The sequence below is a fragment of the Pezoporus occidentalis genome, unplaced genomic scaffold (genome assembly GCF_034315485.1).
Source record: "Pezoporus occidentalis ecotype Australia unplaced genomic scaffold, CSIRO_AGI_Poc_V1 ctg6, whole genome shotgun sequence".
Taxonomy (NCBI): Eukaryota; Metazoa; Chordata; class Aves; order Psittaciformes; family Psittacidae; genus Pezoporus; species Pezoporus occidentalis.
Genome location: NW_026915943.1, coordinates 7541055 through 7567340, shown reverse-complemented (window position 1 = coordinate 7567340; position 26286 = coordinate 7541055). Strand labels below are relative to the sequence as shown.

The 26286-nt window shown below is 40.2% G+C and overlaps 1 protein-coding gene across 2 annotated transcripts in view; it reads right to left on the bottom strand.

Annotated features, from left to right (window-relative positions):
* LOC134174374 (putative N-acetylated-alpha-linked acidic dipeptidase) overlaps positions 1 to 24174 on the bottom strand; it is a 30578-nt gene extending 6404 nt beyond the window's left edge. The window contains exons 1-14 of one of the 2 annotated variants that reach the window (XR_009968619.1): positions 23954 to 24174; positions 22587 to 22695; positions 18843 to 19029; positions 17964 to 18065; positions 13015 to 13140; positions 10648 to 10834; positions 9852 to 9945; positions 7759 to 7857; positions 6569 to 6654; positions 5494 to 5613; positions 3460 to 3542; positions 3126 to 3189; positions 2372 to 2439; positions 304 to 395 (exon numbers count right to left, since the gene is read on the bottom strand). Coding sequence is in view for 1 of the 2 variants with exons in the window: in XM_062639284.1 (XP_062495268.1) it covers positions 304 to 395; positions 2372 to 2439; positions 3126 to 3189; positions 3460 to 3542; positions 5494 to 5613; positions 6569 to 6654; positions 7759 to 7857; positions 9852 to 9945; positions 10648 to 10834; positions 13015 to 13140; positions 17964 to 18065; positions 18843 to 19029; positions 22587 to 22695; positions 23954 to 24071 (1535 nt within the window). In the remaining variant the exon portion in view is untranslated. The remainder of the gene's footprint in view (positions 1 to 303; positions 396 to 2371; positions 2440 to 3125; positions 3190 to 3459; positions 3543 to 5493; positions 5614 to 6568; positions 6655 to 7758; positions 7858 to 9851; positions 9946 to 10647; positions 10835 to 13014; positions 13141 to 17963; positions 18066 to 18842; positions 19030 to 22586; positions 22696 to 23953) is intronic. The other variant, XM_062639284.1, reaches the window with a different exon arrangement.
* Positions 24175 to 26286: the final 2112 nt, after the last annotated feature.

Below are 26286 nucleotides of genomic sequence, written 5' to 3'. Positions count from 1 at the left end.
TTAAGTGCAAGGAAAAGCTGCTGTGCCAGCATCTTGTGCTCCTGCTGCTGGCTTCTGTGTACTACCCTTATTTGTCTAAATGTCTGCAAACCACAGGAACACTTTACTTTTCTTATACAAAACAGTAATGCTACAAAGGTTCACAAACCTGTTGTACAAGTATATCAGCTACAATCAATAAAACTCTGAAATTTATACCAGCTGACAATCACACCATTTCAGGTGCTCAGTCTTTCAAGTGGATGTTTCCATAAAACCCAACTCTACAAGCTATGACTTCTGGTATATTCTTTTGTCACTGACCTGGGGACCTCCTTGTATTCTCTTGATGGATTTCTTTTATACCAGCTCTCATAAAGAGATTTTCCTTCAAACCCCTCATCAGGACTTGGTATCTAGATAAAACGTGGTAAAAAAAGACAAAGGGTACAATTTTAAACGTTACCAAGAAACAAATATACAAGCTGTCATCACATAAAACCTATGGCTTAGGGCAATGATTAGGTCATGGTCTTCAACATTTCTGCACTTCCGTTTTAATATGCATATCATGCTGAAAATGCATATCATGCTGAAAATAGGACGTTTTAGATGGAAGAAAACACAGTGAAAGTAAAACATTTAGAGTCAGTATCTGCAATCTGATTATTTATGAGACTTTAAGCAATTTAATTTCAATATTCAACACAGAAATCCCTCACAAAACGAAAACTTTCGTTCACCTTGGCAGGAAATTTCAGTTTTGTCTTGGCTTAATTCAAAACTATTCCTACTTTGTTGTAGTTCACAAAAATTATTTTCATGGATGCAGGAGTAATCCTAGAATGGTAAAGTGTACTGGGTGTTTATGGCATCATAGCTGCTACAGAGGTATACAAATAATGATCATCCTAAAGCTCATTCCTATCACTCTGACTACTTTGCAGATTACTGAGCAGCTTAAACACTGTGGGTATTTATAAAAGTGGACTGCTAAAGTTTAATTATCTACAATTCATTAAAGTTTATTAATATCTATTATCTATAATCCATTAAAGTTTATTAATATCTATTCTACCATTAATATCTCTACCTACTATCTAAGAATTCCACAATAGGAATCAAAATAAAACTAACACATTTGGAGTTTTGGTCATGAAGTTAATTGTTCATAGTACAGAGTTAATAGTGTTAAGTCTTTTTGCCACAGATTAATTTTGGATGTGATGACACAGGACCTGCTTCCTGATCAGAATTCTCTTCAGACATCAGCTACCAAAATGCATTCATCAGCCTTTGTTGCTGCTTCCCAGCTCCAGAAAGGGTTACACAACTGTGTTTACTAGTATTTAGGTCAACATTTTAAGGATGGCTTTTGGTGTCCAAACTGAGACTCTGCTGACCTGATTTTGTGACTCTTCTGAACACCTGCACTCAGCATGGGAACTGCAGGCGATCAGCTCTTCTGCAGTTCAGGACAGAAATATTTCTCTTTTATATTTTGTATTTAATAATTTTAACAAAGTTAATTTCTTGTCTGTCAGTTGCCAGAAAATGATTATACTGAATTAGGACATTTCCTTTACTTTTGTACCAGTCTAATGCCACCTTCCAGAAGATAACAAATTATCAATCCTGGAAAAGACAAATGACTGAATACATACAGCAGATGAAGACAGATATATTAGATTCATATACCTTATACAGTAGTTGAAGGTACATTATATATATATAAAATATACACAAAGAAGACTAATTAAATGTTCATTCTTTAATACAGAATGAACAGAAGAAAAAAAAGGATAAAAAGCCTTGGTGCTGTAAGACTCTCAAAGAAAGGAACATCTGATACATAAGATGGTGAAGCTATTTCCTGAGAAAAGTCCCTACCTTTTAAGTTTGTTTAACACAAAAGTATGCGTGGGAGCATCATGGTCAGAGCCAGTGAATGTTGAACAGTGTACAATGAACCTGAGCACACTGAGCAAAACTGTCACAACATGCTAAAACCAACACTAGAGCAAGCTTAAATCTTCCCCTGCCTAAAGGGAGTCAGAGTCTTGCCCAACCAAGGGCACCCAAGTAGCTGAACTGAGCAGCCAGGTTTAGGTTTGTTTCTGCCCTCTAGCTCATGACTTTCTTTCATTCTTTTGTTCTTGTAAGGAATACTTTCACAGGGGGAGCGGAAAAATCACCTAATCCTGAATAATGTAGGGGTATAAGCTTGAAATCCCTTTGCCACTCCTGGGAAAAAGCTCCTGTTACTTGGTTATTGACTTGAAAAGGATGCTGCAGTCAGAAAAGAAAGGAACATCTGACATCATGTTATACACAGAGCCCCAGCAGAAAGTGAGCACAGAAACTGCTGGCTAAAACTTACAAATGGTATTACCTCTTTAGTCAGACTGTACACCAGTCTGTACATCAGCGGTGTGCAATCCACTCGCAGTGTGTAGTTTCCTGAAAAACAGGAAAAACTATTTATTTGAAGACATTTCTGTTCAAAGGGATATACATGTATTCAAATATATTCGTTTATTCCCTGGAATTGTTCAAGGCCAGGTTGGACAGGGCTTTGAGAAATCTGGCTAGTAGAAGGTGATCCTGCCCATAGCAGGGGGTTTGAAGCAAGTTCTACTCAGCTGAAACCTTGTGCCATTATTTGTTAACAAGAAAGGGACTAGAGAGCTACATTCCCTACAAGGAACAAGCTGATTCTACCTGTAGAAGAGTTCTCCTGTGATCTTCTCAATACATTTGTATTGGTTAGGATGAATTACAGCCCAGCTTTTGAAACAAATCTTGAGAGCTTTCCTTCATCCCTATGTTTATTACACACATTATGAGAAGCTGACTCTTCAGAGTTGCCATAGAACTGCTGAACAGGGGTACAACACTTCTTGTCCCTTCCCATGGCTTCCCAAATAGTGTAGCTACTGTAATGGACTTCCTCCCTGAAGTGACAGGAATATCTCAAGGGTACTTTATGGTCCTGGGTCACAGTTTCCTGCCATATCTACTCCCAAACTAATGCAAAAGTATTATCACATTAAAGCTCTTCTGGATCTATCTCCAGGCTAAAATGCTTCCCAGTCATCTGTACATACCATCACTATTCCTAGAGAAGACAACTAAAAACTAGGTACCTTCAATGGAGGAATCTGCATTGATATAAGCCACTCCCCGTGCTTGCAATACTTTGGCATTCTCCTATGAGAAGGAAAAGAAGAAGAAAATGCTGACGAGCTTTTTTTCCTCAGCATAATTTTCCTATCCACAGAAGTAACAGCTACGTCAGGGAAAGACACAATATACTGCAAGGAGCCATATATTCTTAGTTGAAAATGAAACTTAAGACTTAGAGACAGAGAGACAAAAGGAGAGGGAAGGAAGGAAGGAGGGTAGAAGAACTGCTTTCTAGTACAGATTTCTCCAACATCTGACACTGTGCATATTCCTCTTTGCACACTTTTGGTTTACCTCAGCCCATTCTGTTGATCCAAACAAGCCAAATTCCTCCGCATCCCAGCTTGCAAATATCACTGTTCTCCTTGGCCTCCACCCTGCAATAAAAGACCATGAAAACCATATTACAGAAATAAAGACTGCTTGTTATATGGTAACTAACCTGAAAACAAAGGCAATTTTGGGGGGCTCATATTTTACCCTGATCTGTGGGAAAAGACGTGTGTTTAAAGAATTTTAACACCAACTTGTTCACTAACCTAATCTTATAATTGTTTTCTGATTTTTTAGCAATCTTACTTCTGCTTCAGTATTGTGCCAAATAATGTATTCTTTCTCTTCCCTCAGTTGTAACTGCAAGAAAATGTTCTAAAATTTAAACCTCTGAACAAGGAAAAATATTGTGCTTGTCCACAAATTCTTGAAAGCAAGCTTTTCCATTCTTTTCGCTCCTTTAAATTTAGTACACATCGTATACCGGTGTCTAACTTGACAGGAAAGTGTTTGGCATGTCTTCGTATCTATTACTGAATTTCTGTCTCCCTAATGCCATACTTCAAAAGCTAAGGAATTCCCTGTAACTTTGGCTCCAAAACAAAGATCTTTCACTTGAAGTTCTCCATTTGGTTTAAACCCAGGCCGAATGGAACTTCCTACCTCTATATCTCTGCCCAAAGTTTTCCGAGGCTACTGGAACCCTTTCATCTTTTGCTGTCCTTTTATCAGTTTCCCCTGACACCCCTGATATCCAATAATCAGGGGAGAATGGAAAGAAAACGAAATGTCAATAGATTTTAAGTGCAATGGGTAAGGAAAGAAAACTCCAAGCACTGCATTTGAGTTATGTCAGAGCTGCTTTCCATGGGATGTCATATAGGGAGACAGCATGTGCTGTGACAGCAGCAGAAACTCGGTACAGTTGACATTTGTTCCTATTCTAATGTAACTAGGCATGAAATATTTTTAACCATTACCTCCTACTATGTTTGCACAGCTCTTTCTCTGCAAACCAGAAAGCCAACCATACTCTGGGCTGCATCAAAAGGGGTGTGAGAAGCAGGTTGAGGGAGGTGATTCTTTCCCTCTACGCCACTCTCAAGAGAACCCACCTGCAGTCCTGTTTTCAGCTCTGAGGCCCCCAACATAAGAAATACAGGGACCTGCTTGAGTGAATCCAGAGGAGGCCATGAAGATGCTCAGAGGTCTGGAGCACCTCTGCTCTGGAGACAGGCTGAGGGAGCTTTGGTTGTTCAGCCTGGAGAAGAAAAGGCTGCCTTTGAGCAGCTTCCAGTGCCTAAACGGGATGACAAGTAATCTGGAGAAGGACTTCTGATAAGGGAATGTAGGGACAGGAGAAAGTGGAATGGCTTTAAACTGAAAGGTAGTAGATTTAGATTACCTATTTGGAAGAAATTCTTCCCTCTGTGGGTGCTGAGGTGCTGGAACAGGTTGCCTAGAGAAGCCATGGCTGCCCCATCCCTGACGGTGTTCAAGGCCAGGTTGGACAGAGCTTGGAGCAACCTGGTCTAGTGGAAGGGGTCCCTGCCTCTGTGTGTGTGGGGGGTTGGAACTAGATAACCTTTAAGGTCCCTTCTAACCCAAACCACTCTGTGATTCTGTGATTGTACTGATGCTTAATTTATTCTTGGGTCTGTCGCCAAACTACAGTCAAGTACTGAGAAGGCTCTTGATGTTGCCCTGATGAAGCCCTGATTAGTCTACCACAGTATCAATCGTACAGGACCACTGAAACATCCAATCTGACCAGCCTCAAGCACAAAGTAATCATTTGTACCTAAACGTCTTATTTACTTCAGTACCCTCATTTTGTGTTTGTTTTCCTTTAGGTGTAGGTGTACTTTCTCTTGAGTACCTCACATATACTAAGGTTGTAACTGGAACTAGTTAACAGCTGCAGAGCAGCATGCTTACTTGAGAGATCAGTAAAATACATGGATTTCATTTAAGCATATGCTTAAATCCCAGAGAAACCAATGGGCACTACTAGCAGCAGTGGCTTTGGTGTGTTTTACTCTTTCACAACATTACCTTTCCTTTTGAGTTTTCCAAAGCTCCTCACAATCTCGTGAACCACAGCTGCCCCACTCTGAGGATCAATGCCACCAAATACCCATGAGTCACGGTGGCCTCCAAGGATGACATATCTGTCTGGAGAAATTCATTATGGAGGTTTACTTAGAAAACCTTTTTTCCTGCCATGGAGATTTTAATTTGAAGTAATTTCTCATTTTCCATGTAGGTATCAGGCAGCAAAGCTTAATAGTTGATAATCTACATGATACAAAGGCAAAAGACATTATACCTTTTAAATCTCCAAAGACATTTTTCTGCACTTTCAGGCAGGGCTAAAGAATTTGTCACAGTAACTTGATTCAACAAGACTTAAACACTCTTAAATTCCATAACATTACTTAAATTATTAGAAATACTGCACCTTTCCCCTGAAGATAGAAGCATCTGTCTATATTTTACAACAGTGTGTTTCATGGTAAACCTGATCCACTAATTGTATTTGTACAGCACGCCAACTCACAACATTTAGGTGCAGAATGCAGAATTTCTGTGAATGTATCTATAGTCAATCATAAAATGGGTTGTCCAAATCATGACAGTGATTATTAATATCAGACTAGATCTATGTGTGACTATCATATGGTTAACAGTTGTGTTTCAGGCAACAGGGAAGTCCTGTTATCATCATCCTAGGATGCCTATATATCTGTATTTAGAATGTAAAATCCCACTGGTAACAAGAGAGCAAGACAGACAAAAAGCCAATAGTGGTGGATATGATGTCGTCAAATGGAATGCAAAATCCCTGTTAGTAGGGAAGGTCACTTAAGAATATTCTTTCAATTGCAAAATTACTTGCCTGAAGACAAATACTTGTCTTGGTTATGACTCCCTTAAAATCAGCACTTACAGTGAAACTGCTGACATACCCTGAACCATATGAAAGCTGGGGCAGTAAATATTTCAACACCAGTGATCATGTAGCGCAATATTTCAGAGAAAACGATATTCCTCATTTCTCCCTTGTAACTATAAAGTGCATATAAAGGTCACCGCACGTTCACATTACACTGATGACAAATGACTTTACCTGGTTCCACTGTGCCTCTGATGATACCGATCACATTGTAAATCCTTCTTACTTCATTGTTGCTATGAATGTGCATTTTCACCTTCCTAGTGTATTAGGAAAAAAAAACCCAAAGAGAAAATCCACCAGATTAGACCACAAAACATCTCAACATCTTTCAAAAGTGTACAATATAAATTGTAATGGGAGCATTTTACCCTACATTAAGCCAAAGTAAATCTGAAAACATTTCAGCCTATTTTTTTTTTCTGGATTTATACTTGTGCAATTGAGAACAGCATTTAGCCCTTGCAAGCTATGTACTTATGCCAAGATTTATATGGGTAACAGGCTCAGAACTCCAAAGCAAAGATATTTTGCTGGCCGCTAGTTTTTAAATGTGGAAGAGTGAATGAGAAATGAAAACCATCTAACGTTATAAAGGTAAATAGTTCTAATCGTCTAGATGTTGGTGTAAATCAAAACTGACTCCAGCACAGTCAATACTAATGTGGCACCTTAGTCAGCAGAAAATCAGACAAACTGAGTTGCATCAAGAAACTGTGCTTATCTGCAGCACGGCTGCAGGTGCAACAATTCATCCTCAAGGGTCTTTGTGTATTTTTCAGAAAGGTTTTTTCATGTGGTATAACTAAGACATAGGGAAAAGATCAAACGGTTCATATGAAGTCAGTACAATAGCTCAGCCAATATTGAAACACATAGAGTTTAGTACTAAACTGTAATTATTGAATTGGTTTTAGAACAATATGAAGCAATACAAAAATGACATTGTTGGTAAAGCTTTTTTTTTCTGCAAAACTTGACTTCTAGGTTAATACTCTTTACATAAGGCGATATGTTGGTAAGTCAATAGGTAAGGCCAGAAGCTGGACCCACATGAATTTAAAAGGACAACAAACAAATGTAGCTCTCAAAAAAATAATCAGTCTCATCAAATAGTTTGTCAAAGGCTTTTCAGATGAAACTAGTTCAAGCCTAGCTGAAAATTAAAGCAATTCTGTCATATCCATCCAATCAAGACACCAATCTATTGAGGCTTTGAACTGAGTGCATTTCAGCCTAGGAAATGGTCATAATCGGACATAATCAGAGAAAACAACCCCGACTGCTCTACCTTTGGTCAAATTCTATTGCTCAACTTGTTTTTCCTGATCCCAAGCACACTTTCCTTAGGAAACAAAACTGACCTTGTAGAGTAATTTGCTGTGAAACCAGGACCAACGTTGTACGATACATTCAGATTTCCTTTCCAGCTGCTATGTGGTGGTGCATATCCTCCCATATTACTATTATGAAAAAAAAATCATTATTAGTTTCAGACATCTTACAATAACATCAAAGATAAATGAGGAAACATGAGCTGCACTTTGTTAGGTCCCATGCACCCAGAGTCCACAGTGATGGTCCTTGTCTTATGCTACAAGCTTCCATAGGAGAATAATCTATCTTTTCAGCTACATTAATACTAGTAAATTAACATAGAGGAATAGTACTGGGCACTGAGATTAGCCTGGAATAGCCTAGAGCTATCCTGGAAAACACTGCTGGTTTTGCATACAAACTGCCTCTTGTAAATGGTCCCTGGAACTTTCTACTGCCATGAGCTTCATTTGCATTTGAATTAGCAGGGAGTAACTTGGACCATTTTAACAGTTTAACAACACAGGCAGTTGTCCAGTGCCTGTCCCTGAGCACTGTTTAATCTGGTAGCATAGACAAAGCTGACATGTTTCAAAGATGTCTGAAACTGGAAAAATACCAGCAGTCCAAGTCACCTCTTCTTGTTCCATTGTCAAAATTGAGATGTTTTTTCTCACTTAACACAACTGGAAATGCAGTAATTCAGTGGCTTTCAATCTCCTGTACTTATTCACCTGTTCTAAAGGATTTATATTTTTGACATGAACTTGTGAGAAACGTTTAAAAATATTTTAAAGTATGCTGGATGTTCTGTTTCTTATTAGGCAAAATACATTTATTATAAATGAAAGCATGTCCTTTACTGTAAATGAATATTCTGGTCAAGCTTTACTCCACAGAACACTTCAGCATGTAACAACAATAACAACAACAACTAATAACAACAACAGGAAAAAGAGAGCAATAAAGCCCAAGAGAGACAAGTGATGCACAATAGAATTGCTTCCCACCCACTGACTGACACTCATCTTGACCCAAGCACTGATCTGTTCCTTCCGGGTAACTCTCCCCAGTTTATACACTGGACATGATGTGCTGTGGTATGGAATACCCCTTTGGCTAGTCTGGGTCAGGTGTCCCTTCTCTGCTTCCTCCCAGCTTCTTGTACTCCTCCTCACTGGCAGAGCATGAGACTGAAAAGCCCTTGATAAGAATAAGCACTACTTAGCAACAACTAAAACATTGGTGTGTTGTCAGCATTGCTCTCAAGACTAAACTCGAAAACACAGCACTGCACCAGTTACTAAGAATGAGAAAAATAACTGTTACAGCCGAATCCAGGACAGATACACTTGCCAACTCAACCACATCTTAGTTTGTTCACAGAACATATTTTATTGATTATTATGAATTTTAACGCTGTCCTCTGGAAAACTAGTAGCCTGTCTTCTTGCAAGTTTAGTAGATGCACTTAAACACAGATGTCTATTAAATCCCCTATAATACTCCAGAGTTTCCTCAGTTTCCTTGTATTAGTTTACTAGCATCATTTAATTTTTATGCAACATAATACACCTGATGAGAGAAAGCACATGTTTTCATTTAACGAACAGTATAGATACTGTCCCATCAAACATGCAAGTATTTCTCTGGACAAATGACTGACACTTCATTTGTGGTCTTTTTCACAAAACAGGTATCACACCACCCTCAAAAATTTTTGCCTTTATTCAAACTGAGAGGCGCTTTATATCTTCAGTGTACTTGACTGGTCATGACGTAACAAATGAATCACTACTGCTACCACCAATGATCACTCTCCATGTGCTCCGATATGCAGTAACCAAGCAGACAACCCTGCATGTTTACCTCCTACAGAGAACCTCAAATGACAAAACATATACTATTTCAACAGCTACAGTAGAAGCACAGATCCCTTCCAGATCACTCTCCATGTGCCTGATATGCAGTAGCAGACAACATGTTTACCTCCTACAGAGAACCAAATGACAAACATATACTATTTCAACAGCTACAGTAGAAGCACAGCACCAAAGTCTTTCCCCTTTCTTTTCAAGTACTCTTACAACTTTCAAAAAGCTCCTTAAAATTCCTCATTCTCTTATTCCCATACACTTACCGCAGTAGTGTCTGAGCATCATCATAGCCAATGGGATGAACTGGAATTTTTGGGAGACCTACACCACTGGCTTTGTCTAATCGGTAGGTGTATTCTGAAAGCAAAAGACAGATATTTTCATATTTACAACTCTCAGAAGGACTGTACAGTTCACAGCACAGTCCTAACACTGGAGTCAGGGATAATCATCTCATTTTCCCCAATTTCAGGCTGACATTTCTTCAGTGATTTCATTCTTTATGATTTAGCAACATGTCTTCAGAGAGACACTAATAAAGGTTCTCCAATTCTGTCTGCAGTCATGCATTTAGAACTGGCCGCAGCAGCAACCATATGACATGAGTCCTGGCATGAAAGATCTCAGCATTGCCAGCAGGGGCTCCTGTGGAGGGAAAGTAATTCAAATCCTGCAGAAAGGAGAACTGCAAAAGCAAATTGGTGGGCTGTGCAAGCTGACTCCTTGCTGACTTACTGATGAAAAGCAGAAGGAAAGAACTATGGCTTCAGCAGTTGAATACCTGCATCATGATCTCTGGGCTAATTTTGATATGTCTGTGAAGTTAAGCAGCCCAGCACTGCACTGTGTGGCTTCCTTAACATCTCCCTCACTTTCTCTCCTGCATCATTTACAGAAGTGGCCTGCTGATGTGAAGCCCAAACCTGCCTCTTTTGAGCAGCAGAAGGATCAAGAAAATATGTGTTTTGTTGCAAGGGTAACACTTGCAATCCCCACTACCTTCCTCCTCCCTTTCCTGAAACCAGACCCTCAGAACATGATTTCTCTAGCATCACTCACCTTTTGCAGGATAACCTGGTGTCAGAGGATCCCCTGCCCCATTCAGGTTTAATATATTTCCTCGCTGGACTCCTCCACCGGGAAGGTTCCAGCCATTTGGATAGGGATCTGTTCCTGGGGCGCAGTAGTCAGCAGGGTCAGAGTACAGAATAACTCCCTTGGCACCTGCCAATTCAGCATTCTTCACCTGCAAAGTACATCTCCAGTCCCTATTCAGTCCTTTATAGCTTGACACCAGAGTTCAGGGAGGGCAAAAGAAATTATTATAAATTACAATCATTCCTCGGGGCCTTTTACAGTGCTTAGGCTAAGTAAATGGCCCATAACTGTCTCATATCATAAAATTTCCTGAATATACATATGCAGATATCAGGTTCCATATGAAAGTCAGAGGTTTTATAGGTAGGAGATACCCGGAGTGGCAAGGAACACATTCTTCAGAATAAACTGAGTTTGTATTGGGTCATCCAGATCAATACACTCAAGTGGCTATCAAGATGTACACATCATGGATGGAAAAAAACGTATCACATCGATGCAACCTTATCTTTATGTTAGTCATACTTGTTATTTACACTATTTACCTTAATGATCTCCTGAATGTATCTCAGTGTACAGAGTACACAGGAAGATTATTACTACTGAAACTGTCTTTGGTTGTGAACAAGACTAACTCCAAAGAGTGTGCATCTTATGCTTATTATGGCAGAAGGACTGACTTGCACAGTTTTCATCTTTAAAAGTGTTCTCATGCAACTTTTTTATTGTATAATACTAGTTGGTAGAGAATGAGAGAACATATATGACATTCTCACATCCCAATCTGTTTTGCTACTAGATGTGATGGTGACGTATAGTGACTGACAACTAATCCTCAACAGTTTTAAATTTGGGTACTTTAATCCAAAAATATCACAGCTTTTTTTAGGAAATACAGTACTTGCCTTCATCTGCTATCCTATTCTTGCACACTATTAGGAAGTCAGAAAATGACAGGACAGTTCTACAGATTTTATACAGGCTTTCAAATTCTTCAGTATACAAACAATTAGAAATACTATCACAACAATAAACATGTCATCCCTTTGTGCCAAAGAGGGCATGTGTTTTCCAAAATGCAGGACAACTGCCCCTTTAGATATTAGTAACTCTGAGGTGTTTGTATTTCATTTTAAGGAAAGATTCATAGACAGCAACACCTTCTTCAATTTTTAAGTCTTTTCCATTCAGATGGTATCTTTAAGAGCAGTAAATAGTTTAGTGAAAATACTGACACAGAATGTGAGTTATATGTCACTTTTCAGTGGTGGAAATTGTATGTATGTAAATCAGTAAGTTAGTTACGCACTTCATAGTTCACAGATTAGTCACAGCATGTAAGGATGCTAGAGAGGTACTCTTCATCAGGGACTATAGCAATAGGACAAGGGGTAATGGTTTTAAACTTAAACAGAAGTTCAGGTTGGATATAAGAAAGAAATTCTTTACTGTGAGGGTGGTGAGGCACTGGAGCAGTTTGCCCAAAGAAGTGGTAAATGCTTCAACCCTGGCAATGTTCAAGGCCAGGATGGCCAGAGCCTTCAGCAACATGGTACAGTGTGAGGCATCCCTTCCCAAGGCAGGGCAGATAGAACTAGATGATCTTAAGGTCCTGTCCAACCCTAATCATTCTATGATCCTATGATACGATATAACAGTCCAGCGAGGAGATTCAGTGTTTCATACCCTTTGGTAACTCACAAATAGACATTACAGTCCTGCCCAAATCAGGGTCAAACGAATTTTTGTACAAGAGTCAAACACACTAAAAATAGACTGTTTTCTTATATTCCTACTACAGAAATAACTTGAGTGTATGCCTGAAGTATGCACATGATTATGTCCTTTCCTGTCAGACCATGGGTATCTACAGAAATCCATTATTTAAAAATATTTATATGATGGGCACATTCAATAAAAAAATACAGAATTTAGAATACTGTCCCTATAGTTATAGTCTCTGCCTGGTGTACATAAATCATTACAAAGAAACACAGTTCAGGCATCTTAAAGCACAGCTGAACCAATAGGGAAGAACAGACTAGCTCAGAATTAGAATATTACCCAAGAACATGAGTAATATTTTGAAAGAATTTATAGTATGAACATGAATAAAACAATTCGTTTTCAGACTTATTTACTTTTCTCCGATAAACGTATTATATACATAGCAAATATAGATTTTATATCTTCTACTAAAGAACATCTTTGAACACAGCTCTAGGAAAACTCACACAAAAATCTCCAGAACGGTTTAGGTTAGGTGTTTCAGTCTCCTGAAAACGACTGAAGGACTGCACACGTAACAATTTTGTACAGACACATTACCTTATTTCCTCTGAAGATCTTCCCATATCTGGCAATGACAATCTTTCCTGTACAGTTAATTCCCATTTCACGCTCTAGCTTAAAGAAGTCCTCGGTGCGGCCATAATTCACATACACTAACTCACCCTGAAAAACAGAGGTAGAATTTGAAACAAGAATGTCAGTGAGCTGCCGCAAGGAGCATGTGATCTAGTAAGAGAACAAGCTGGGAACAATGAGCTCTGGGACTGGTTCCAGTATAAATGCTTTTCTGATTGTGAGACAAGGGTAGGCAAGTGACTTCTAATGAATTTAGACTTCTATCACCCAAAGCTGCCAGACTTTGCCCACAATGGAGAATGTCAAGTGTGACTTCTGAATCAGAAACTTAGAGTAAGTGCTCAGAATATGGCATTTACTTTTCTTAGTCTGCTAAGCTGTAGTCAGTCTCAGACAGCTGGAGGTATTTTGGACCCTAGCACCACAGTAAATATCAACTGTATTTTATAAGTAGACTGAATGATGCCAATATCCTATGAAATTCTTAGGACTTCTTACTCAATACAGCAGAAGATAAAGGTGGTTGACTGTGAAAATACATACATCTTGCATATGAATAAAATATTCTTCATTATTGTATTTGAACCATGCTATTTAATATTTGCTGCAGGACTCATCTTCCTTCATGTCAGCTACCTAAAGTTGTGTGCATTGTCTAAGTAAGTCCTGTAGTGCATTCTATAGCCAGTGAAGAGCTGGAAGTTCTCCGAGAACTCACCCTTTCCAGGGGAATTCATCCAAAACCTGTTTTAAACACCTATTTTACGCCCTCTAGATATAACTCCCATTGATTATATGTAAAAGACTATTTTACAGTAAATGCTTATAAAAAGCCTCAAAGACTGATTTAGGGAAGATGCCTAAACTAGATATCTAGACTAAAATTAGGACACAGGAAACTCTTCCTTAGTGCCTTTCTCCATATCACCATACACCTCCAGAAAGATCCTAAATTTAACTTCAAAAAATATAAAGTTTAATCTCTCATATTGATAAAAATTGCTTACTAGACATTCAGCTGGTCTCACAAAACAGCATGCACTATGTCCTGATAAGACTGTGGTACAATCATTTTCACTGTACTGGTTTCATCACAAATCTGCTCAGCTGCAATTTGTTTTTAAATTAAGCAAAAAGAACTCAGGATAAATTCATTAAATAAAGAGGTCTGTATTTAAACAAGGCAAACAGTTTCAGGCCTAGGAAGAAGTTCCTCTCTATTCAGAGAATAATTCATAAACAAGGACTATTCTTAGGGAGGTTTTTCTGAATTTTTAGAGTAGTTTTGCCTTTGAGTAAAATATTGACCAAAGTCAAGAGTTCTTCCAGTCTATTTACATTAAGCAAAAGGGGAATTTTGTCCTTCATTTTAACAGAATTTCTTTAGAATATCTTGTACAGAATACCTACATTTATAGGCTGCTGTATTTTTAGGACAAATACAAAAAATGTCCATTTCAGTAGTTTGCCTTTTATAACCACAGAATGGTAATTATAACTATTAATAGCAACCAGCAGGGTTTCCACATTCAGGGCCCTTGTTCTACAATGACATGCAAAGCAAGTTAACATGAAAGTAACATTTTATGGTGAATACCTATTCACACTTCACAGGGCTTTTAAATGATGTCTTTGATTAAGTAAATGCCATCACATTAAGAAAAGAACTGTTGTGATCTTTAGCAGAAGCTCTCATAACTAAATCTGATATAAAGTATATAATCTGTATTCATAGCATTTTTCCCAGTGTTGCAGAATAATTCATAATAATCTCTAGATTTCTGAAACCACATTAAAAGAAAGGTATTTATTTGAAGATTCTGGCAATACTTGATATATTGCATAGTAAATCAGGCTTACTTCATTAAATTATTTTAGCAACTCTGAAAATTCTTCAACGTTGATTAACAGGACTAAGAACTACATCAATGTGATAAATTTCTCATTAGAACATTGCAACAGTTTTCTACCATAATACAAGCTTTGAGAATGTAGTGCGGATTCATCAAATGTCTCATCTGGGCTCTTTTAGCATAGTTAGAGATCTCAAGCACACCTCTGACTTGTGACCATCATTAACTAGATGGGAGTACTTCTGCAGTCAATTAAAAAGGACGTAAAGAGCAGAATTTTACCATTATTTATGATGCTAATGTTCCAAACTACTACTTGCTGTCTGACAGAATGCGACTTTGCTACTTTGCTTGCTTTCTGCTACATATTTTGGTTAAAAGAAGTTTTTTTCTCAAAACTTAACTTTCTTCATCCAACTTCTATTAGGATTTAGTTAAAATACACCACACAGAAGAAACATACTTTTTGCTGACTATCTGTATAACAGGTGAGGATATATTTGATCTTCTATATAGAGAACCCAGAAATGAGTGGGAACTACATCTAAATCTCTGCGGGGTCTCACTCTAGCAGGCAAGTAGCTGCTATCTCACTCTGACACTAAACCTTCAAAATACTTTCACTTGTTTCTAAAAAGCAGCTTCAGGAAAATGTAACAGTTCAGCAGCACTGAACTGCATTTCCTCAACTCCCTGATCATAGCACTCACCCAGAAAATGTGCGAGCTGCCTTGTATCTTCCAGGCCTTTCTTAGTATGAAGAACTTTGACCATTTCTCCCACTTTCCAGGAAGGTGGCCTACTTGTGAGACTACAGTCTTTCTCTACAGCCTTTTCCCTTTGTTGAACTTGGGGCTTTATACAGAAATAGCTTGCAGCCCAGAAAGCCAACCGTACCCTGGGCTGCATCAAAAGGAGCGTGACCAGAAGGTCAAAGGAGGTGATCCTGCTCCTCTACTCTGCTCTTGTGAGACCTCACCTGGAGTATTGTGTGCAGTTCTGGTGTCCTCAACATAAAAAGGACATGGAACTGTTGGAACAAGTCCAGAGAAGGGCCACGAGGATGATCAGGGGACTGAAGCACCTCCTGTATGAAGACAGGCTGAGGAAGTTGGGGCTGTTCAGCCTGGAGAAGAGAAGGCGGCGTGGAGACCTCATAGCAGCCTTCCAGTATCTGAAGGGGGCCTATAGGGATGCTGGGGAGGGACTCTTCATTAGAGACTGTAGTGACAGGAAAAGGGGTAACGGGTTAAAACTTAAACAGGGGAAGTTTAGGTTGGATATAAGAAGGAAGTTCTTTCCTGTTAGGGTGGTGAGGCACTAGAATAGGTTGCCCAGGGAGGTTGTGAATGCTCCATCCCTGGCAGTGTTCAAGGCCAGGTTGGACGAGGCCTTGGGTGATATGATTTAGCGTAAGGTGTCCTTGCCCACGGCAGGGGGGTTGGAACTAGATGATCTTAAGGTCCTTTCCAACCCTAATGATTCTATGTTTCTAAAAAAATAATGAGCAGAAAGAGAACCTATGACTGATGATTGCACTTGGCAAGTCCCAAATATCTCTCTCCACAGTTTTGTTCTAGTACTTAGTAGAAAGTTTTTTAACACAAAACGTGTAAACAGTCCTGGGAGAACACACTGAGTGCTTCCACTGCTGAGCTGCTTACATGCTGTTTGCAGTACAGATGCAGACAACTGCCCACTGCTTGGGGGTAACAACTCTCTGGTAACACTAAAGAGTGTCAATGCTAACAGCACTAGCTAGGTACCTGAAGCTTTTGCCCAAGTATAATGTAGACGAACACAAGCATCATATTTTGAAAAGACAATCTGTCTTTTAGGTGTTTGGGTTGGTTTGGCTTCTTTTTTCAGAAACAAAGTTCTTATATTTAATTAAAATAATTTTCTGAAGAAGGAAGCTGCAGCTTCTTAAAATTTATTGCTTCCCATATCCCATCACTTATGTAGCTCTCCCCAAATCAAATAAAGCATTATTTAGCAATAAAGCAATATTTCTTTGGGAATATTATGTTACAATCCAAAGTCAGAACTTACTTATTATGTTCCAAAATTCCCACTGCAATTCTTAAAACACTCAAAGCTCACATATCATAGGGTACAGACTACCTGCCTGGCTCTCCAGCTGCCTTTATGAGGCAAATGAATACAGGATACCTATGAATATAGAATACCTTTACTGGACTTGCATAGCTTATTAACAAACCAGTAAATACAGGACTCCAATACTGGACTCTGTGAGTAAAAACATTGTTAGCAGGTTTTGAAGACAGTTCCAACTTTAAATCAGAGATTGAACCAGATGACAACAGTATCTTTCCTGTCCTTTCTAATCTTGCAAAACATTAGTGGAAACCACTAATTGATGATAGGATAAAAAACTCCTGTTACACAGGGCAGCTTTATAAAAGAAAGCCCATCAGGTGGTACCATCTGTACAAGATAGAAAGGATTAGTGTTAAGCTCAGATCACAGCAACACTTTTACCACCAGCTAGAAATACCAGCAAAAGCCATTTTCAAGCATACTGTTCACTGTGCAGTTTACACCTGTCAGCATGAGCTCTGGGCAGGCAGCATTTTGAAAATTAGACTGCTCATTTGACTATGCAACGTAACAGTCGTATTTGTCCACTAAGATGGGAAACAATGGTGCATAGTCACAGAAATACCTGGATAAGCTTATAGTAGCTGACAACATTAAAGATTTATTGCCAGATTTTTTAAGGAAAAGGTAAACATAAAATCCAGTTCTGACTCAAACTGGAGAAAACAATTAAACATGTATGTATGACTGCTCAATTTGAACATTCCTCTGCTGCAAAACTCCCAGGAACATCAAAGCTAGCACATCTTTCCTACTGGTGATATGTCAGGCCCAGGAATTTCACATCATTCTGTATCGCTGTATACTACTGTGTGCTATGCTACGCTATGGTATTCCATCTTTTCTATTATTTCTGTTTCTGTCTCTATTTCTCTCTGCTTCTGTTCTTACTTCTACTTCTCTGTTTCTATTTCTATTACTATTCTACTATGTTACCTCAGGCATTCCTTGGGCTGAAAATGCACTGTAGGGTGGCACCACATCTCTAACAGCCTCATATCCTGGAGGGGCAGGTTCAGATAATGATGTGTTGAAAATCTAGTGGGAAAGAAGAAAACAAAGTAAACCAAGCAACATGGAAAGGAAGTACTGTCTGTTCAGGCACATTTTACATGCATTTGCAGTTTAAAGGACTCTAGAACTCATTAGAACTTTGAGTAGTGGCCAAAACTTTACTGGGCATCTTTTTCAGTATGCAGGTTCAATGTATGATCCTGAAAATCCCATCTCACTCTTCACACAGAATCCTCTTGAAATAAATACAGACTCCCTTATTTGGTCTTAGCACAGCAGACAGGAGCAGGTCAGATCATAATGGTAAAACACACTTGTATTCTGCTCATCCCTGGAGCTTTTACATACACTAGAGCTGCTGTGTAATGAGCTGATGTTACTTGGGATAGTACATCTCAAGGCCTAAACTCTAATTGTCAAGAAACTGAAATCGGCAAAATTGCCAATACTGTGTAATGAATCAATGAAAATAATGATGGTGACCATGGCTGCTTTCTTCTTATTAAATAACAGAATAATTTTAAAACAACTGAGTTATATAAAGCAATTTTCTTATATAATTCTCCTTTAATCCCTATATGTCAGTATGCTATATGAATCAGGGCAATTATTACTATTTCTAGCACGTACATTATGAAACAAAGATAAAAATACAAAAGCAAACTGGAGCCCCTGACTTCTGTGCACTTCAAATCAGGCCCACCACCACCAGGAGAGCAGTGGATAGCTTTCCATCCCAGTCTTCCCAGATGTACGAAGGTGATTTTGTCCTCTACTTGCAAATACTGCTGTTTTCTGTACCTCATTTCCATGCTCATCAATTATTGAGATGTAGTTGGGCTTAGTGTCATCAGGATAAGAGAGCAAGACATCATAATGAATGAGCTGAACAGAATCCAAACCAAATTCCTTCCACTCAGCTTGGATTTGCTGTGCCAGATGAAAGTTCTCCTTTGTTCCTGCTAGGTGAGGAACCTGTGTAAAATTGCTAGAGAAAAAGAAGCAGTGAGTCAGGATCAGGCATTGCAGCTCATAACCAGAACTCCTCTTAGCCTAGCTGGAAATAAACCCTCTGGAAATGACCAAATGTGCCTCTGCTAAATCAGGACTGCATAAATGCTTCTGCCTGTCCCACACATAAGTTGAGGTAAAACGTTTCAGTCTGTCCTGAGCTACCACAGGTGTTTGTATTTTCCTCGCAGTGTGGCTTAGCAAGAGCGGAGTGAGGACATCAGAGCTGGGGTCTTGTCCTTGCTTTATTCCTTGTCTTCTGGGTGACCTTAGGCCAATCACTGCAATGCGTAACGAGACTGACCTTCCCTGCTAAGTGATAAAAGAATTGAGTATAATGATCATTTTGTATTCAATTTAGAAAGGTGCATCATTACTCTGATCCCTACTTTTGGGCTCAGTTTTGGTCCCTGCAATCCAAAAAAGATGTAGACAGGCTGGAGAGGGTCCAGAGAAGGGACACGAAGATGATTCAAGGACTGGGAAGCCATATGGGGAAAGGCTGAGAGAGATGGGCTTCTTCAGCCTAGAAAAAAAGATGATGGGCACAAGTTACTCCTGGGGAAATTCTGGCTGGATGCAAAAGAAATTTTTTTCCCAATGAGAACTTTCACCCATTGGAATAATCTCCTCAGAGAATCGCTGGATTCCCCAACCCCAGACACTTCTAAGGTTTGGTTGGACAGGGTGCTGGGACATCTAGTCTAGGTTATGCTTTGCCAAGAAAGGATGGACCAGATGATCCTTGAGGTCCCTTCCTTCCAACTTGTATTCTATTATTCTATGATACTTAATGAAGTGGATATTCTCCTTGGATCCCACTATTTTAATTAATCTTGGCACAAATACTGATTTATTTAAAAGTTCACTCTGAGTGTGTCTTGTTGGCAAATAAGAGAAAGTTCACAGTGGCTTAGAAAGAAGGAACAGAAAGACTCACCAGCTTGTGACTTAAAAGTCATGCAGCATGAATAACAAACAGTGAAAAACACCATAAACAGTAAGCAATCCATTGTCTGAAAAAAAGATTGCCCAGACCATTGAGAAAGCACAGTATTGATGTGAGCTGCAGCAACTCCAGCTGAATAAGGCTGTTATCATGATGTCCTCATCCTGTCATATGACTCTGCCATCAACATGCCACAGAAGCACGTGTCGCACCAGCTGGTGTTAATGAAGGAAATTGGATCTTTGAGAAGGAAGGCGTACAAGATTGGGAAAACAAATTAATTCTTGAGTTTGAGTGAGAATAAAGCCACCAAACAAAGCACTGGGAAAGTACTATAGGAAACAGTGTAGGCTAGGCTTGGAGTAGGGATGGGATGAATTGGATGGGATGGAACAGAACAGAACAGGAGTAGAGTAGAGTAGCATAGTATAATTTCAGTTGGAAGGGACCTACAATGATCATCTAATTCAACTGCCTGAGCAATTCAGAGCTGACCAAAAATTAAAGTATGTTCTTAGGGGCATTGTCCTATTGCCTCTTAAACACTGACAGGCCTGGGGAAGGAAGCCTGTTCCAGGGTTTGACCACCCTCTCACAAAAGCAATGCTTTCTAATGTCTAGTCTGAACCTCCCCTAGTGAAGATTTGAACCATTCTCATGCGTCCCCTTACTGGATACAAATAAGAGATCAGCATCTTCCTCCTAAGGAAGCTGTAGAGAGCAATGAGGTCACCCCTCAGCTTCCTTTCCAAACCAAACCCAAAGTCCTTAGCAGCCAAGTGCTGCCAGATAAAACCATGTTCTTCTGATAATCCAAAATCTAGTACCAACACTACTAAAAGTCCCTGTTACAGCAACAGTACCGTTATCTGGAGGACATACTGAACTAAGAGCAGTTATGTGTTATTGTTAGAGCCAATGGCCAATTTCTGTAAGAGTTAGGAATGTTCAAGTCTTATGTTTTCATTAAAATTTGACTTATGACACAATATACCCCTGCATTATATTCCCATTTAACTGAATATTGCTTTTCTTCATTTCCTTTTCTAACCTGTTGACTGCCTGTACTGGTATTTCTGAGCAGTGACTAAATATGTGTTACGTTTTACCACAGACCTGGCTGCATGACAGTAAATGAGGTGCAATGCTTCCTGCTGGCATAGAAGCAGGGAGTTTAGAAGGCAGAAACCAGGCCTTTGACAGAGATGTTTAACTTTTTAGAAGCCAAAACACAGGTTAAAAGACCATAAAAAAAAAAAAATAAAAATCCCAAGCCTTCAGTTTTCAATGTTCATATAGTCCAGGGCATGACTGTTATGTAGTAAAGAGAACGTACTTGCCACCTCATTTATCTGCAATAGCCTGTGGCAAGTGCACTTAAAATGAAATCAGTGGGATTGCTACAATCTTATAAACCAAAATGGTTTTAGTAATTTTTGTAGCAAGATACAACTTCATGCTAAGTAATCAGGCTGGGATTTAAGGCAAACCCAAAGCTGTCAATTACTCCTAAATAACTAATACGATAACATCTTTACACAGAAAGTACATTTCTATCAATAATCTACGATTCCTCATCTATTACGGACTAGAATAAATACATGTTTTTAACAAATATTACACTCTCCTAAAAGAAAAAATCCCAACTGTTTAAAAGATACCTAAAATAAGCAAATAGTACACATCAGCTTCCTCATAGTTCAAGCTTCTAAGTTACAGAAATTGAGTCATTATCTACGCTGTCATCTTCAATTGTTCGACTTTTCAGGAACAAATGTTAACAGGTTTGCTTCTAGGATTCAATAAAAGAAACAGAATATACTTAAAATTACATAATTTATAGGGCAGATTAAATTAAAAACATACTGAGAAAACCATGGTCTTAAAAAAGACTCTAAAGCTTTAGACTATTAGATTTATTATGACCAGTCTATTGTACTATCAGATGTCTACCTGATATCTACTGTGTCTGTTCTAGCTATTCACTGTGCAGAAGCAGAGAACTTGGAAACATATCTTTCTTCATGAAAGTGAGTACAAATCGAGTACAAGGTCAGAAAGGTGACAGGCAACACATAAATTTGGTCACAGCATGACAAAGTGTGAAGGGAGAGTATCAAAAAGGTATTAAGGCCTAAGCTGTAGGAAGAACTAAAGTCTCAAACAGTTTGATTTTCTTTTCTTTTACACTGGTGTAGTCCACTATTTTCCATTTAATCCCTCCCAAATTACAGCCTAATTTGAAGTGAGTGATTTTCACACAAAACCAAATGTTAAGATAAACATTTTTGGAGGCTGAACCTCTGCATGTACAGTCATTCACCAAATGCTGAGAAAGAGCTTGGCCTATTTTTAATTACTGTAAGTACCAAGATTACTGACAACTCCTCAAGTGTTTCCAACAAAAACACTGTGTGTGAGAGGAGCTAAAATCGACTGTCAATCACAGCTCACTGGGACACATAACATAAAACCTACAGCTGAGAACATGCACAATATCCTCTGCCTGGTGGCAGCATTGGACTGGCTCCTGGTTGAATTACTTTGTTTTCTTTTTCACACTGATTAGTCTACACATTGCTTACTAAAGAAACTGCTTGATGTTTTCAGCTTTCATTTCAGCCATAAATGCCGCCTTCATGTGCTCATGAGGACTCACAGGGGTCTTCTTTTCTGCAGGTTTTGCAAACCAGCCTGTACAACACACAAAAATACAACAGTAAAACCATCAGAGCAATATTCCCATGACACACACCATTTCTCTTTGGTACCACCAAAAGATTTTCACTGTGCATTTTACAACTGGCTTTACCTTAGCTCACACAACCTAATGCCTGCTGCACAGCCAATGGCAGTGCTAGTCTCCCACACAGTAAGAGAACTTCCTCACCTAGGTAGATATTGAGGGAAATATTAGATTGTATTTATTCATCAGTTATTTTATGGTAGATGCTAAGGAGACTTATCTATCTTCCTTTAGCACCAGAACATAATGCTGTCGGTCATGTCAGTTGTATCGTTCACCGCAGTAATAAGGTTTTACAAAAATGCACAGAAACACAGAGACCCTTTGTAAGGAAGAGATGTCTTGTAACTCCCTTCTCACCCTCTGGTCTGTGTGGCTCTCATTCTGGAATCCTTCCCTTCCTGTGCAGGCATTACCAGAGTAAGTGACATGAGGAACACCTACCTAGAAAGTGTTTCTGACATCTGTTTTTATCTTTGAGACTGGATACGTTCAGTACAAATGCAGCAGCAGCTGTGACTGTGAATGAGAACTAGTGGGGAGCAGAGAGTGTAACCACCTGGCACCCGTGATGCACTGGTCCCTGGCACAGCAAAGGCTCTTTCCACAAGAGAATGGAATTCAGTCACTGCTGATGGCATGAACCCCAAGTACATACCAAAGGGCATTTCAAAATACAAGTGGCTCTTTTGTTTTCCTTCCTCCCCCAGACTGAACCTCATCCATCTGTGACCCAAAAAGGAGGCAGGGAGGGAAAATCTCTTGTAGCAGCAGCCCATAGATCTGCCTGTTGGGCAGACGAGGAGGTGGGACATGAAGGTTATTTCACCCACTTCTCCAGCCCCATACAGGGCCTTTCTGGTTTGGGCTGGTGCGGTTTCAAGCAGGAGGGTCGAGGGTCCTGTCTTCGATCTCCTCTTCACCACATAACGCCACTTCTCCTACCTGACAAACAGGCACAGACCCCTTCTGCGGAGGAGCTGGAAGCCCCACAAGGGGTCGGTGATTGCTGGTGTGAAGGCCTTGAAGGGAGGTGTCGGCGGCCGAGCACGGCCTCACCTCGGGCACCCCAGGCACAAAGCCCCGGGGGGCTGCAACCCGCCCGCTCCTTCCCCCGACCCGGCCCTTCCTCGGCCCGGCTCCGCGCCACCTCCTTCCATGGCCGGGAGAGACCCCGGTCCGGAGGAGGGTTCGTCTGCACTGTACCGATGAGGAACCCGATGAGGAAGAGCCCCGCCGCTGCGCCCAGCACGACAACCCTGCAGCGGCCGCCGGCTGCCCTGGGCCCGGCCCGCTCCGTGTCGGTGCCGAGCGACGTCCACATCGCTGCCGGCCCGCTCCGGACGCGCCGCTCCCGGTAGTACCCGCCCCGCCGGCCGAAGTCCCGCCACGGCGCGGCCTGGCCCGGCCCTCCCCGGGGGCGGCCGCTGTTGGTAGCGGCCCTTCAGCGCTGCCGCCTCAGTTCATCAGCCTCACACGGACCGGCTGGTTCCTTCCTCCTCGCTCCCTCCTTGTGTTGGGTGCACTGCCACCCCGTGTTGCTGTTAACTTGCTACAAAGCGCGTTGAGGAGTTAAAGCGATGATTTCAACACTGGTTTGCCGCGGCTGTGCCATGCCGTCTTGCACCGTGCACATGCCATGGTGGGCAGCACCAGCCAGGCAAACGCAAGGGGGAAACAAAGGTAAAAGCCATTATTTTAAGCGATTTATTTAATGTAATGTTGCAGACTAATACCCAGCACTCTTAAAGGCTATAAAAACTCGTAAGAGAAATACCCCAGTGGAGGCGGGTTGACTGCCACACATGTCTGTGCTTATATGCATTTTATGGAGGTACAGCCCTAAAGAGTGCAGGTCTTTGGACTCAAACTGGCAGTTTGAGGACAGTCCTGTGCCTTTGTACACACTTGTCTTCGATGGAGTCCTTTTTTTCACATTCTAAAATCTCCACTGTATGGTTTTGGGAAGAACATCTCCATTCAGTTCAGGCATCTCATTTAGATGGAGGATGTACCTTTAGGGCCATAAGCAGAAGAACTTTGAATGCCGAGGTCACCTCCTGAGTTCTGCACAGGTTCTTATCCTCAGAACCCTTGCTCAGGTGCTGGCTAGGGAGATGTTTAAGGGATGTTTAAGATGTAAAGTCTGTAGTTGTGTTGTGCTCATTCCACATTTAGCATGAACAGCCTGTTCTCAACGGGACTGCTCCCGCTGATGCAGACAAAACCTAAGTCTAATATAATTCCAGATACTAGACTTTGACCTCAGTGCCCATTGCACTAGAAAATCTTAGTACAAGACCACTAGGTGGAAAGCAGAAGTGCTGGGTGCAAAGAGCAATGCACCAATAACACAGCAGTAGTGTGCTTCAGAATCTGATGAGACAAAAAAATCTTCAAATGACCAGACATATATTATAGAAAAGGCCAATATTTGTGATATTAGTCCTGTCTCCTGCTTTATACTATCTTATTTAATAATACTCTGAGTGGGGTAGTCTGCCACGTTGTCAAGTCAAACCCAGGTGCCTGACAAGTTGCCATCAGCATGCTGCATGCTGTTAATACCATTCTGAAATGCCCAGCTCTTCCCTGTAATATATAGGGAACCTAAGTTTGGAAATGAGCACAGTAGAAGGTTGTACCCTTATCCAGCAGTCTACTTTCCTTCCCTGTACTATCCCTAAAGGGGCATAATGTGCCTGTGTTCGCTGCTTCACCACTGCTCCTCAATGGAAGCTGAAATCAATGTGGTGTTTAGGTTAAGTGGGCTGAAGAATGGGCATGTCTTCTGCTATTTCTGAAAAGATTAATATGGCCAGGGCACCTTTGGGCATAGGAACTTGGAAGAGCTCCTGGATCAGCTAATTTCTGTTTGAAGCACTTGGAAATTAAGTTAATGCAGCACCATGGGACTTGGTGCTGAGCAAAAGCATATCTGTCAATTAATATTCCAGAGGGATGTGATCAATTCCAGAGGTTTATGGCCTACTTATTCAAGTAAAATAAAACAGAAAGGAACAGATGGGAATGTTGTCAAAAGTTTGGTGCTGTTCAGTACTCTGAAACTAATTGACCTGCCCACACCACTTAGAAGCTCTGAATTACTGCCTTGAGACATTTTATATATAGTCTTCCAGTGTGCCTGCAGCTTGGACAGGACATTATGACCTTTAAATACACAGCAGTAGCCAAAGGGCATAGGAAAGCTTTATTCAAGAACAAATTGCAGTTATGCTAAATGCATAAAATGTTACGCTTGTTCCTATACAGAACTGTATAGGTCACTTTGCAGGCAAAGCTAGTTCACTAAGCCAAAAAATGTTCATTAAATCAAAAGTAGGAAAAGTGAATGTTTCTTCTCTCTCTGTGCTTTAGTGGAAAATCTACTAATCAAAGTCTTGTAAGTTATTTTTCTTGTCTCTGAGCTGTGAGGAATGTATGATTATTTTATTTCCCAATTCATCCACCTGAAGAAACAAACTCACTCTTTTTTTGAGATGCAAATCTCAGGCAATGTCTTGGTTGGGATTATCTGC